We start from the raw sequence: 15,240 nt of genomic DNA on the forward strand, positions 1-15,240 counted from the left end.
GAATACATCACTGTGTGGCACTTCACTCCCTTAACTGTCTGTAGCCTATCAAATCTACTAGCCTAATCTCATATTAATAATGCCCAAAACATCCTTTACACCTCACTCAAATGCCCTGCTACCAGCCACTGATGAAATATGTACACCCCCATAACTGTGTTTAGTAAACCAACACTAAGTACTTGCTCAAAATCTAAAAGTCATAATGATGACTACCTATACTCAGTAGACACTGCTGAATTGTGGAACTTGATTCCAGCGAATATTAGAAATATCTCATCTTATGTACAATTTCAAATCTCTTTGAAGACATACCTGCACTTGTAACAACTCCATTACTAAAACCCCTTCTCACTGCAAATTGCATCCTATCTAAAATTAACAGTCCAAAAACTCATCAGCACTGTGAACAGCACACAGACACCCATCTCCTGTATGCTCACATGAAAAACAATAATGTTAAGTGGTAATGTACTGTAGTACCCAGCCCGTAGACTATGCCCTCATAATATGTCATGCACTCCATAATAAAACAACACAAACATCAAATTGTTCCTACCACATGGTGTACTAACCCCAATGTTTACCAAAAATGAGCAGAAGACACAGTTGGGGGGATTCATATTCAGGCCTAGAAAACAGTTTGGGATTCTTGTCTTCAGCCACAAGTCCAAGAGCTCATAAATAGGCTTCTCAACATTCCTGCAATTCTAGTTTACTTTGTTTGCCACAAGTAGCACCAAATCAATCTAAATTCTAACAAATTAGATTGCAAAACGTAAGCTGTATTCTTACAAGGAATGCAGCCCACACCTTACTGCTCATGCTATAAAATCAGCATATGTTCCCTGTAAAAGTCCCGCCAACGTCAAGGTGATAGAACAGGCTCAACTCAAAGTGAAAGCACAGAAGTAGTTAAACATTCATCAGTTACTTCCTGAATGATGAACTCCAAACTCTAGTGAGAAGTTATTTGCTGAGGAGCATCTCTTCTTGGATAATATGAATTATTTGGAAATACCTTTCACAGCTGAAACCTTCGACGTTGTCCTTGCAAGTGCAGCGCCCTGTCTCAACATTACAGTCCTCAGTACTTCCACTGGGATTACAAGAACATGGCCTAAAAATCAAAAGAAAACAATAAGTGCAAACACCACATTTACATGGCAACAAGTGTGAAATCATACCAACTCGAAGTTGATATTTTTAGTTTGCATTACCAGCAAAGAAAATACTTCTGTATGTTTATTGCAGCTAAACATTACACGGCATCAAAAATCTACATTTTAAAGGGATCTATTTTCAAATGGAAGTTAGAAAACAGTTCTTTAAAACAGAGTTAATATTAATGCATAGGGCAGAGTGCTACATATTTACTTTGGTCCCCTCAATCTATAATTGGAGTCTAGCAATGCAACTCCATTATTTGCAATGGCCATAATCACCTTACAAAATCTGTCCCTAACTTTATGCATCTATCCAAACTAAAAAAAATTGCAAATGTCAGAACTTTCACAAAACTCACATTCTCAAAAGGCAGCATTCCTGATACTATCATTTGTCTTCTAGATTAAATGAGGAGACAGCATTATTTATTACTAAAGTGTACTGTCACACTTTATGAGTGCATTGTGGCAGATAAGTTAACTGCCACGATGCACATTGCCCTAGTCACTTCATATTTATTTGGGCCATGTTTTTAATAAAAAAGCTTCACTAACTTTTTATTCAATCCATGGCCCAAATAAATTTAGGATATCCCTCGGTGACGTCAACTAAGGGTCTTCCATAGACTTTAATGGGCATATTTGTGCAAAATGTCTCCTTCACTGAGATGATGTTATTGAAGTTTAAGATCATCTTTAACTCTCAGTGGCATCAGCGTCGTGAAAACGGATTTAACAACAGCTGGTTAAAGTTAATGGTCTAACAAAAATGTTTCCCAATCAGGCAAAAATGGTAATCAGCACTTTATGTGCTACATAGAATGATGTTAAAGGTAAGTCACCAAGTGCGACAATACTGCAAGGTCTATACCTACAAAACTACTAAAGGGTTCACATAAAACTTTAGCTGTTAGAAAAAGTAAGGCTAAAAGATAAGACCACACAAACTAAACAGGAAAAAAAAACTCTTACTTGAACATTTTTCACTTATCAAATAATTTTTCTCCAAATTGCTGATGCATTTATTTTTTACAGTCCATTCTTTACATCTAGGTTAAAAGCAGAGCTTTCAGATCTTATTCCAGTGGAAACAAACTTTCTGGGCAATCACCAATAAGGCAGGGAGTAGCATAAAGTATTTCTGCATACATAGCTGTCTATAATGTCACAATGGCTAACAAATGTGACATTCCAAAGATAAGCAGACAGATGCAATGGTCCCCTAATCTGCCTGTAGTTGTTTGTTTGCCTTGCAATTGACTGGCGTCTCATTCAGGATTAGTTTCTCTGCTTTATACAAGGAGACTGTTAGGGTAAGCGCTGGTTCCTCAGTGATCACAAAAAGGATAAAACATACGGAAAATGGGCAATTATGCAGAATACTTGAACCTTGCCAGTGCGTATGCACAGCTCTTAGAATATTAAGATGGTTGTACAATTTGACAGCCACTGCTACTCTAACACGCTGACAGATGCTGTCAGGTTGTTTTGTTAATTTCATTTGTAACAGGGACTCTCTCTTCCCCTTATCCCCCCAATATCTGTGCTAAATAAATACATTTTTACTGGGGTAAGGGTTGCAACAACCCCCTACAAAGAGAACCAACACAAGAGGTTACTTCCCTGTTTAAGCTACATGGGTTGGGGGTCCTAAATGAAGGACCAGCACTGGTAGAGTTTATAGTAGAATCTAGAACAGAAGTTGGCATTGGGAAAGGAATAATTAGTAAAGCATATAAAATATTGCATGATAACTATAAGAATCAATCAGAGGAGGTTAGGAAGGATTTGGATGAGAGATGGAATAAGAAATTCACAAAGAAACAATGGGGGAATATAAGTCTCCCAAATATGCAACAAAATCTGAAAGACTTAGGATCTTTGCCTGGGAGTATTTACATAGGTATTTTTATAATCCAAGCAGACTCCAAAGAATTTTTCCTCAGGTAGACAGCAAATACTGGAGGTGTGACGGGGAAGAAAGAGAACTGGGAACATATTTTCTGGGAGTGTAATGAGTTGGCCGATTTTAAAGATTCCCTGCAGACTGCTCTGTCAGAGATGCTGGGTGAGAAAACTGGAGTAACTACGGAAATGATTTTTTGAGCTATGATACAGAATCGGAATTGCCTAGACATATAGTAAGGCCTTGCTGAGTCTAATTATGATGGCTGCCAAAAAAGTTGTTGTTGTTGTTGTGTCTTTCGGCTTATCCCAGTTAAGGGTCGCCACAGCGGAATTCCGGTCCGCTAATGTTTGGTAGTAGATTTTTACATGCCGAGTTACCAGCCCTGACGCACAACCTTCAACGAAGGCACGCCCATTCACGCATGCCTCCACACAGAAGACGCTCTAGCTGAGAATCGAACGGGACAACGTCTTGCTGTGAGGCGACAACGCTACCGCAGCACCACTACCACCAAAAACGTAACAACTAGAAAATGGAAATCACAGTCTAAACCAACTTTACTAGCAGTAGAGATGATAGTAATAGAGAGAAAACAACTGGAACTGGGATCTTTAAGAAAGGGAAGGAGCAAATTACATAGGAAAAAAATGGGAAATGTGGGATCAATACATGTAGATGAGGAATGAGGTTTAAAGGAAGGCAGGATTTGAATGAGCTATGTAATGGCTGACTGACAATGACTGAATATATTACAAGTGATGTATAACGTTTGCAGCTATAGTTGTGCTGGCATGACTTGTAATGTATAACGTTTGCAACTGAGATTGTTTCACTATGGTTTATTTTCATTTACATAAATGTAAGTTTGCCTATGTCATACATTATTAATTTAATAACGATGTTTCTTGTTTAAAAAAAAATAAAATGCTATATGGGTTATACTCTGCTAAGGATATAACAGTCAGCCAGCTTTCAAAGCTTCAGGGTACCTTCCACATGCATAAATCATTAGTCAGCTTAAGCTGAGCTGACTAATTGGGCACCAAATCCTTCGGCGCTTTCATGGCAACAGAGAGTGGGAGACTAAAACCCTGAGGTCAATGCTTAGAAAAATAAAATAAAATGTCATATCCTGGCATAAATATATATATACATATATATATATATATATATATATATATATATATATATATATATATATATGTATATATATATATATATATATATATATATATATATATATAAAATACACAAAAATAAGGGTGGTGGACAGAGAGGGGGCAGCTACTACAGCAGTGATTATTCAAAAATCTACTGTTATGCTTAAGTTTACTTATATGACTGTCTTCAAATGGATCACTGCTGCAGTAGCCTATATTATACAGGTAGATTACCATAGATTAATGTGACGGGGGGGGGGGGTGAGGTCTGGGCAGGACTTCCTGCTCGCTAAAGGAAAGTGAAGCATCTCTTATATCTTCTCCTTTCCAGGTGTAGTGATCACTGTAGGACTACTGTCTGGTTCGCTAGACAGGAGGTCCCTGCACAGGTTTGTAGGCAGGTACTAAGCTATTGGCCCTGGGGCCTAAATAAGCCTAGCCAAAAAGGTACCCTGGCTTTCGCCACTCAAGAAAATTATTTTCCTGTGTCCCTGTCGAGCAGAGCCACAGAAGTGATCCTCGGGGTGAATTTCCTATCTCCCATCCAATCATCAACATTTTTCTTGAAGAGTGCTAATGAGGAGCTTTGTTTGATACAGATAGGTAGTTAGTTCCAGAGTATGGGAAGTCTCTGGGACAGGAATCTAGCTCCAGCATGTTCTGTTTATTCTGGTGACAAGGTTTAGGTCCCTAGAGTGTGTAGCTCGGACGGATTGGGATTTCTCTAAGTGGAGCATGTCCAACAGCTCTGGGTTTGACATAGCTTTGTGTGTTAGGCAGAGATCGCCTCTGAGTAGGTGATATGCGACGGAGTAAAGCTGGAGTTTTTTGAGACGGTCTACGCAGGGCATCTGTTTGAGGCCGGTAATCCTCTTTGTGAGGTACTTCTGCGGCCTTTCCAGTTGTTGTAGATGTCTTGTAAGGTACATACCAAAAGGGGTGCTGTGTTCTATAATGGGTTTAATGAGTGACAAGTAGAGGGGAACAATAACCTCTTTTTTTCCTGGATGAGAAACCTTTTGTGAAGAGGTGTGCCACGTCGAAGGATTTCCTGACTACTGTGACAATGTGATTATCAAAGGAGAGACTACTGTCCACTTGTGTCCCAAGGTCTCATCACACTTTCGGTGTTAAGTAGACTACCGCCTATGTGGTAGTTCAGGGGTACAGAGTTTTTACCAAAAGGGATGACAATGCACTTTTTGGCATTGAGCTTGAGGCCTTGGCTTTAACACCAGGCATCTGTCTCAGTGAGGCCTTTTTGTAAGACGTCCACATTGTTAGGAGTTTCGATTATAGCTCCTAGTTTGCAGTCATCTGTGAACTTCATTACCCAAAGACCTTCTGTGTTTGGTATCTACTTCTCTGAAGTACAGGCTAACAGGAGAGGACCCAGGACTGAACCCTGTGGTACCTCACTTATCACTGGTCTGAAGTCGGATTTGGAGTCTGCTACTTTCACAGTGTGGGTTCTGTCAGTGAGCAAGTTGGCAACCCATCTTGTGACATTGGGATTTACACCTAGTTTAGTGAGTTTATCTATAATTCCGGAGTGTGGGGATGGTGTTGAAAGCCTTGGCGAGATCTTAATAGGCTGTGTGAACCACCTTACCCTCATCTACAGCTCTGGTGACCGCTTCAAAGAAGTCTATCAGGTTTAGGAGACATGATCTGCCTTTTACAAACCCAAACTGGATGGGGTCCAGAGTCTGGAGATTACCAATGTCATTGTTTATAAGTTCCATGATGATACGTTCCATAGCCTTGCAGACCAGGCTCGTCATGCTAATAGGGAGGTAGTTCTCAGGGTCCGTGGTGGCTTCCCCTTTGTGGAGTGGGATAACCGTCGTTGTGCGCCATTCAGTGGGTACAAAGCCTGAGGTGAGGCTGTGACTGAACATGGTACTTGGGTGGGGTGCCAGTTCACTTTGTAGTTCGTGCAGAATGCAGCCTGGAATGTTGTCAGGTCCCATGGATGCTGTGTTCTTGGCTTTGGAGAGTGTGGTTTTTGCCTGTCCGGCCGTGATTACAGGAACTTTGCATTCTTCCAGTGCAGAGATGGGCCCTTTAGGGGCTGAGACGGGGTAAAGTTAGCACTGAACCTATCTGCCAGGGTGTTGGCAATATCAGTTGTGTCTGTATATTTAGTGTCATTGTGCTATAACTCAGAGCGGATCTGGCTCTTGCCATTGCGATCCTTGACATAGCTATAGAATGCTTTGTGGTTATCTTTAGAATCAGTGGTGATTTTTTTTTTCGTAACTAGCTTTGGAAGATGTTATGAGGGATCTCAGCTTCTTACTGAGGCTGACCAGGGAGTTCTTCCAATCATGGGATTTTACTCTTTTTTTGCAACAGTTTCTGTTGTAGAGTTTGTTCATGGCAGGGGACCACCAGATTGGTTCCTTTTTTTTGAAGCATAGCATCTTGGTTCTGTTACGGATTGCACGATCCATGCACTCATGTAAGTGCTTATAAAGTGTATTTGTGTAGGATTCAGCAGTCGTACCACTATTGTCCGTCTGCATGGGTGTCATAAAGTTTGCCACTTCTGTCTTAAGAAGTGTGAAGTTGGCTTTGGAGTATTTTTTTACTGTGGTTTGCCTAATGGGGGGTGGGGGGTGGGATGTGGATGTCTAGGGTGATTAGCTTGTGGTCGGATCTGACCAATGAGGAATTGACCTCTGGTGTAGTAATGACCAGGTCTAGGATATTGCTGCCCCTGGTGGGGCTGTGGATAAGTTGATCCAAGGTGCTGGAATTTATGAATTCCAGAAACCGTTGAGCAAAAGAGTTGGTACATGAGTAGTTTTCCCAGTTAATGGTGGGGTAGTTGAAATCATCCATTATTAGGGTGTTAGGTTGAACCCTAATATTTTCCAGTGTATCAAGAAATGAGGAGTGGGAATCCTGGGGCATGGTGGGGGATCTGTTGCAAGCTACAATTTGGATTGCGGTCTTGCCCAGAGTTAGTTGCACTTGGAAAATCTGGGATGCATTATGCTGAGCAACTAGCCTGGAGGTGTGGATATCCTTAATGAATATGGACACGCCTCCGCCTTTAGTGTTTCGGTCCAGGTTAGGTGGCTGAAAGGTGTGGTATGATTTATAGCCTGGTAATGCAGGGGTGCTCTCTGGAGTCAAAATGAACTACAGGCCTAGTCTTTATCAGACTGAGCTACTGGGAAGGTGTTCACTCGAGTCCAAGCAACGCACCACTAGGCAAAATCAACTCTAATAATTAGTCCTGCCAAGTCTTGAACCTAGGACCCTGCATACCATAGCCACACCAAATAAACCACTATGTCACCTGAGCCCCCTGTTTTCAAAGAGCCTGCTTTGTGGCGTCACCAAGTACCTGATACTACTGGGTGGGCAATCTGGGCTCATTAGTCTTGGTTGGCAGCCAGCCTAGGAGAAGGTAAACAGACTTTAAACCCGAGCAGATGGAGCTTTGTCAGCCTCATCAGGCAGTTCATCTAGGAGGAGGAAACTCTGACTTCAAACCCATAATCTGGCTGTTGGATGATGGTTCTGCTGCCTTGTAGACATCTTCAGGAGGAGAAAAGGCTATAGGAGTAAACCCAGACAGAAAATCTGGAGTGGAGCCCAACTTCCTTCCGGCAGCTCTTGCAGCCAAGTTGATGTCAAACATAACGATCCATGTTCCATTGGACCACATCAGTGAGGCAAAGAGGGGGATCCTGTTGACTGGGCATCTCAAGATATCCATATTCTATGCCCATGCTTTCATTCTGGTGAGGTTACTTCAGTGCCACAAGTCACAGCATCAGAAACAACATGGGAGGGAGTTATAAGTCCAGAGTGATTAGTGTAAGTTTGGACACTACTGGCTGTCTTCAACAGTGGGAGGGACCATCATAGTCCCACTGATTAGCTACCACCTCAAGCTGGGCATCCCTCAGCCAGTAAGATGCTGACCCACCACAGTCTGCCTGATTCAATGGGTGCTTGGAGCTAAGGTAACACTGAAGAGCAGACTGTAAAATCCTGCACCAGGCAAAAAAAAAAAAAAATAAAATAAAAAAAGTAAACTACCAATATTGTGAATGGAGAGGTGGAATGTCAGGACATTAGGCCCTGGCCTCTCTGATGATCTTCGCCAGGTCACAACTCCAGGAAAACAGCTGTAAAATCCTGCACCAGGCAATAAAAAAAAAAGAAAAGTAAACTACCAATATTGCGAATGGAGAGGTGGGATGTCAGGACATTAGGCCCTGGCCACTCTGATGATCTTTGCCAAGTCACAACTCCAGGAAAGCAGCCATCATCGATCATGAACTCAACAGGCTCTACATCGATATTGCTGTGCTGCAGGAGACCAGACTCCCAGCAAATGGTAGCCTCAAAGAACAGGACTACATGTTCTTCTGGCAGGGGAAGGAACCAGAGTAGCAATGATTGCATGGCATCAGTTTTGCAGTAAGAAACTGCTTGCTGTTCTCAATCGAACTGCCATCAAAAGGCACAGCTCAAATCCTCTCTCTCCACCTCTCAATGTCTTCAGGTCCAGTGACCATCCTGAGCGTCTACTCTCACACATTCTGCTGCTCAGCTGAGACAAAGGACGACTTTTACATGGAGCTTGAGACCATTATCAGAGGGGTACCTACCACATAACACCTGTTTTTGCTTGGAGACCTCAACGCCCGAGATGGAGCTGACCACGATTCCTGGGTCAGCAGCATTGGACAGTTTGGTGTTGGTAAGGTGAATGAGAATGGGCAGAGATTGCTAGAGTTATGCTCTTACCACAACCTGTGTGTGATCAACACATTCTTTGCCACTAAGCCTAACCACAAAGTATCCTAACGATGCCATAGATCCTTATCACTGGCACAAGCTGGATCATGTCTTCACTACTGTGTCCTTGTCAACCGCAGCTATCACAGTACTGACTGTGACACTGATCACTCTCTGGTTGGCAGCAAGGTGCACATCCAGCCCAAACTAATCCACTGCTTAAAGCATAAAGTATGCCCTTCTATCAACACTGCCAGGACATTGATGCTAGACCTGCATGAGCATTTTGCTGATAGTATTGCAGAGGCCCTCAAGGACTGCCCACAAAGCAGTGTTGAACTGAGGTGGAATCATATCCGTAACACCATCTACAACTCCGCCATGGACACCTTCGGAGAGAGGCAGAACCCAGACTGGTTTGAAGCAGGAATTGCTGAGATTGAACCAGCACATACAGCCAAGCAAGCAGCACTGCTCAACTACATGAGGGAGCCTTCAAAGGCAACTCTAGCTGCACTCAGAAACAATGCCCAGTGGATCACTCGACAATGTGCCAACAACTACTGGCTGAATCTCTGTCACAGCATCCAACTTGCCGCTGACTGTGACAACATCTGTGCCATATATGAGGGCATGAAGAAAGCCTTTGGCCCCAGTACTGTCAAGATCATGCCCCTAAAGTCTGCCTCAGGTGAAGTCATTACAGACTGAGGCAAACAGATGGCCAGATGGGTAGAGCATTACCAGAAGCTCTATTCAAAGGAGACCATTGTTGCCAACGCAGCAATCGAAAACATAACTCCTCTCCCTATTACATAAGAGCTTGATGATCCCCCCTTTGCAAAAGAGCTCAGCAAAGCCATCAACCTCCTTGCCTGCAGTAAAGCTCCAGGAAAGGCGGCATTTCCCCAGTGGTCATCAAGGCTAGCAAGAAGTTGTTCTCCTTGACCATTTGCATGAGATCCTGCTACAGTGCTGGGAGGAAGGAACAGTATCCCAGGATATGCGTGATGCCAACATCATCATGCAGTATAAGAACAAAGGAGATCGAACGGACTATAACTACTGCGGAATATCCCTACTCAGCTTTGTTGGGAAGGTCTTTGCCCATGTAGTTCTCTGAACAGGCTACAATCACTCAGGGAATGTGTTTACCCTGAGGTGCAGTGTGGATTCAGAGTGGGAAGGTCTATGATCAACATGATCTTCTCACTAAGGCAGCAACAAGAAAAATGCCAGCAGCAAAGGAAACCATTGTACATCACCTTTATTGAGATAACCAAGGCATTCAACTTGGTCTGCTGGAAAGGCCTCTTCAACCTGCTACAGATGATTGGATGTCCCCCTCAAACTCCTGAGGATGATTACATCTTTCCACAAGAACATGCAAGGTGTCATACAATATAATGGCTCCTCCTCGGGCCCATTCTCAATCAGGAGTAATGTGAAGCAAGGCTTTGTACTTGCTCTGACACACTCCAGCATCTTTTTCTCTCTGTTACTGTCCCATGCCTTTAATTAGTCTGAAGATGTGTATGTTTTCATTTTAAAAGCTTCCATAGTCTCTTCAACCTCACACACCTTCAAGTGAAGAACAAGGTGTAGACAGTACTGATCAGGGATATGCTGTTTGCAGATGATGCTGCCCTGACTGCTCACACTGAGGAAGGACTACAACACCTCATAAGCTCCCTTGCTGGTGCTTGCAGAGAAATCAGCCTCAAGAAGACCAACATCATGGGGCAGGATGTCAGCAGCATCCCCCACATCTTCATCAGCGATAACATTCTCGAGGTGGTGAAGGACTTTACTTACCTGGGCTCCACCATCACCAGCAACCTCTCCCTGGACACTGTGCTGAATACCTGGACTGGTGAGACAGAAACAGCATGCCTAACAGTGAGGGTCTGGCACAACTCCAAACTGACCATCAACACTAAGATGGAGGTGCAACAATCGTGTGTGCTTAGCACGCTGCTCTATGGTAGTGAAACATGTATCCTGTACTCCTGTCAAGAATGCAGGCTCCATGCATTTCATCTATGCTGCCTCAGAAGGAACCCAGGCATTTCCTGGCCGGACCGCATCCCAAACATGAACATCCTAGAGCAGGCAGGGATATCAAGCATGTTTGCCCTGCTCTCCCAAGGCACTTGTGCTGGCTTGGTCATGTGACCTGTAAGCAAGACCGTCGATCTCCAAAGACCTTCTGAATGGCGAGCTTGCCACCGGCTCCAGACCCATAGGAAGGCCCATTCTGCACTTCAAAGATGTCTGCAACTGTGACATGAAGGCAGGCGACATCAGTCCATCAAGCTGGGAAGCCATAGCCACAGACCACATCACTTGGAGACTGGCTGTCAAGACAGGTAGCCAGACGAGCGAGAAGAATAGGTGCTGTGGGAGGAGAAGCAAGAGTGCAGATAGCAGAGGACAGCTTCAGTACCTACACAGCCAGGCATTGACTACACCTGCACAAACTATAACACAGTCTGCAGATCAAAAATCAGACTTTACACTCACAGAAGGTACTACATTTACAACCACTGACAGATTTCGTGACACAAACTTTACTGTCTCTCAAGACAGAGACAGGCCCTAGGAAAGCCTGTCCTAGACCTGGGAAGGAATCTAGACTATAGTGCTTTGTAAAAGAGCACATAAAGGACCAAGTTGCCATTTCCACTTTATTTTAAGAATCCAACCCTTTCTAAAAAGCCACAGATAAAGCCAAGGCTCTGGAAAAAGTGAGCCTTGACTCTGCCTGGAATGGTTTTGTTGGGATGGGTGCAACAAAAGGTAAAACAGCAAGAAAGAACCATTCTGAAATAGTCTATTTTGACAGAGGCTGTCCTTTTTTCCTTACCTTCACAAAAAATGAAAAAGTGATTACAAGTTTTGAAAGTTTTCGTTCTGACAAGACCATACCTGAATTGTCTGTGAATATCCAAGGTATGTTGTATCCTTTCTCTCTGACTTTTAGGTTCCAGAAGGAATACAGAGATGGATAGCTTAGCTTAAGGTAAACATGGATACAACTTTAGGCATAAACTAAGGACCAGTTCGAAGGAAAGCCTATCTTTGCAGAAAAATGAGCTACAGTTAACCCACCATGACTGTTTGCAACTCAGACACTCTTCTTGGAGAGGTCATGGCAATTAGTAACACTCTTTTAAATAGAAAAAGCCTCAAGTCAGCCCAATGAGCTGGTTCAAATGAAGCAGGAGTTAGTTTTTCTATGATAAAATTAAGATCCCAATGAGAAACCACCTGTTTTCTAAGAGGTTTTGTATGCAACATCCAATTCAAAAATTTTAACATGATACTGCATTGAAAGAGGGGGATCCATGTGTAGACATGCTGAAATGGCACAGTAAGACAGGCCATAGGATAGTAATTCACACAAATAATGTAGAAAACGCAGTTGTTTAAGAACTTACCATCAGTAGATGTCCAACTGATCACTGATGCAGTATTTTTAATATATGGTTTTGTCTGCTGATGTACAGTCGGGGTACCAAAGGTTTACCTTCCTGAAGGCATATGTCCAACAGAAGACATCATCTCATATGCATTGGGGTATATACGGGGATGCAGGGATGTATGAAAAAGATCCGTATTCAAGCCAGTGACTTGAAGACTATTGAGACAGGAGACAGGCATATCTTGAACAGACAAGTAAACTCCCCCCAATAGCAGGATACAGGTGATAGCCTGCAACTGTGGGAAAAAGCAAATCTGGAGGAAAGGAAGAGAAGAGGTGAAGGAATACTGTGACAGTGATCAGTAGAACATCTACGGTTATGTTAAGTTCTTACACAACTGTACTATGTACTGACTGAAATCATTGTTGCAGTACTCTTAACAAATGGGTGATTCCCAGAATTGAAGGAGGCAGAGAAAAGGGCAGTTGTGGCTAGTGGGAAGATGAGCTGTCCAGGAGCCCAGACAAGACAAGCCTAGCAAAGTCCTGGATCTGGAAAAAGCATCAATCTTGTAGTGTTCGCTAAAGGTGTGCACACAAGACCAGGTGGCAGCTTCCAAGATGGACTTGTCATGAACACCCTTGTGGGAGGCATCAGAAGCAATTGCCCAAGCACAGTACACTTTTGGGTAAGAAGGCAGTGATTTACCACATTGTGTGTAGCAGAAAGAGATGGCTTTCGATACCCAGGGAGCAACAGTTTGCAATAAATGGATTTGGCATCAATACCCTTGTGGAAGGCACCAGAAGAAGCAACTGCCCAAGCACAGTATGCTTTTCGGTAGGAAGGCAATGACCTACCATACTGTGTGCAGCAGAAAGATAAGGACTTCCTTATCCAAAGGGCAATAGATTGTTTTGACACTAGCTGACTCAGCTTGGAAACCATGAAGGAAACAAATAGTACCTCAACTGCCTGTGAATGTCTAAAGAGGGTAGAACCCGTCCACACACACACACACACACACACACACACACACACACACACACACACACACACACACGCTGGGGATTGGGAAAAATGAAAGCAGTTGAATTAAGCCTGACTGAGGGACAATTCATTCACTACATTAGGCATGAAAAGAGGACTGGATCTAATTACTAGCCTAAACTTATGGAAAATGAAAAAAGGTGGAATAGCCATGACTGCCTAAAGTTCAGACACTCTGCAAGCAGAGGTAAAAGCCAAAAGGATAGTTTGCCAGCTGCAAAATGTTAGAGTGGCTCATGCTACAGGCGTAGAAGTGGGTAATGTATATTTTCCTGCATAAAGCTGAGATCCCAGGGAGGAGAAATAGTATTTTTGGGGGGGGTTTAAGATGTAAGACTCCCCTTAAGAAAAGTTTGACCTCCATCCTGTTCATCAGAAGGGAGTCAAGAGGTAAGCAGGCACTGATGACAGACAGAAGGGGTTTAATTGAAGAGTAGGCCAAACCAGACTGCAAAAGTTCACAGAGATACTGAAGGACAGTGGGGAAACTGAAAGTGGATCCTGGGTGTGTTTGTGGCACCAAGTAGAAAATCTTTTCTACTTGGCAGTGTAAGATTTTCTGGTAGTGGGTTTCTTGTCTTCCTGTAAAACCTGAACCACCACCTCAGAGAAAAGGTGCCTTTTAGGGATCAGAACCCTATCATGCACAGAGCAAGCCAGAGAGGCCAGACTGGGATGGAGAAACAGACCTTGTGGCTGTGTGACCAGGTCTGGTTGCAATGGCATCTTCCAGTAGTTTCCTTTGGACTGATGGAGTAGGAGGGAAACAAATACTGTTTTAGCCAGTAAGGTGCCAGAAGTATACGTTTGGGAGCTTCCTTTTTGGCTTTTAGAATGATTCTTGGAAGCAGTGTCAGAGGAGGAAAGGCATAGAGGAACCTCCTCAACCACAGGAAAGAGAAGGCTTCTATCCTCCAGGCTGGGAGAGAGAAGGGATCCTGGTGCAGAACCAGGAAAGCTGGTGGTTTTCTGGATAAGCAAAAATATCTATTTGTGGTGTGCCCCAATGGTGTCTGTTTTGAAGACCTGCATGTTCAGGGTCCATTCATGAGGGTCTTCCAGGGACCTGCTTAATTTGTCTGCCAGCACATTCTCCTGTGAGAGAATGTATGCTACTGTCAAGGTCATGATTGAATGGCAAGGTGTCATGCCTCCTGTGCTAGCATGCACAGTGAATAAGAACTTGCCCCCCCCTTTTTCTTACATACCACATAACTTTGATGTTGTCAGTGTACACCATGAATGTGTCTGGTTTCCATATGGGGTAAAAGATCTGTAGAGTTTGCAGAAGACCTTTCATTTCTTTGAAGTTGATGTGCTCCTTCAGGAGAGAAGCCTACTTCCCTTGCACTCGGTGAGATCCTGTCCATGCCTCCCTGCTCTGCCTGACACATCTGAGTGAAGAACATGGTTGTGTGGGGCTGGGGTGAAAGGAAGACCTGGGATGAGCATGACCTGTTTCACTTAACATAGCAGTTCCTTGTTGAGGTAAGGTAGGAGGGGATCAGGGTATCCAAGGGGTGGGAATGTTGGGACCACACAGATTTCAGGTACTACCAAATTATCCTCATGTGTAGTCCGGGCAGAGGAAGCACTGGGATGGTGGTTGCCATGAAATCCAAAGCCATGAGGACCTCCCTTACTGTGCAGTGTGACACTGAATAGAGGTATTGGAAGAAGCTGGCCAGACTCTGAACCCCCCTCCACCAAAGAAGTAAGGCATGCCTTTTACACATGAAGAGAGGGGTGTGGTAGTTGGGAAGCTA

At 43.5% G+C, this 15,240-nt stretch overlaps 1 protein-coding gene across 1 annotated transcript in view; it reads right to left on the reverse strand.

Moving 5' to 3' along the window:
* Positions 1 to 15,240, reverse strand: part of LAMC1 (laminin subunit gamma 1) — a gene marked incomplete in the record, with an annotated part of 2,174,645 nt that overhangs the window by 831,259 nt on the left and 1,328,146 nt on the right. The window contains 1 exon segment of the mRNA XM_044085382.1: positions 1,022 to 1,120. Within this exon segment, the coding sequence (XP_043941317.1) occupies positions 1,022 to 1,120 (99 nt within the window).

The sequence above is a fragment of the Protopterus annectens genome, chromosome 10.part0, assembly GCF_019279795.1.
Source record: "Protopterus annectens isolate FY-2018-M chromosome 10.part0, PAN1.0, whole genome shotgun sequence".
NCBI classification, from domain to species: Eukaryota; Metazoa; Chordata; order Ceratodontiformes; family Protopteridae; genus Protopterus; species Protopterus annectens.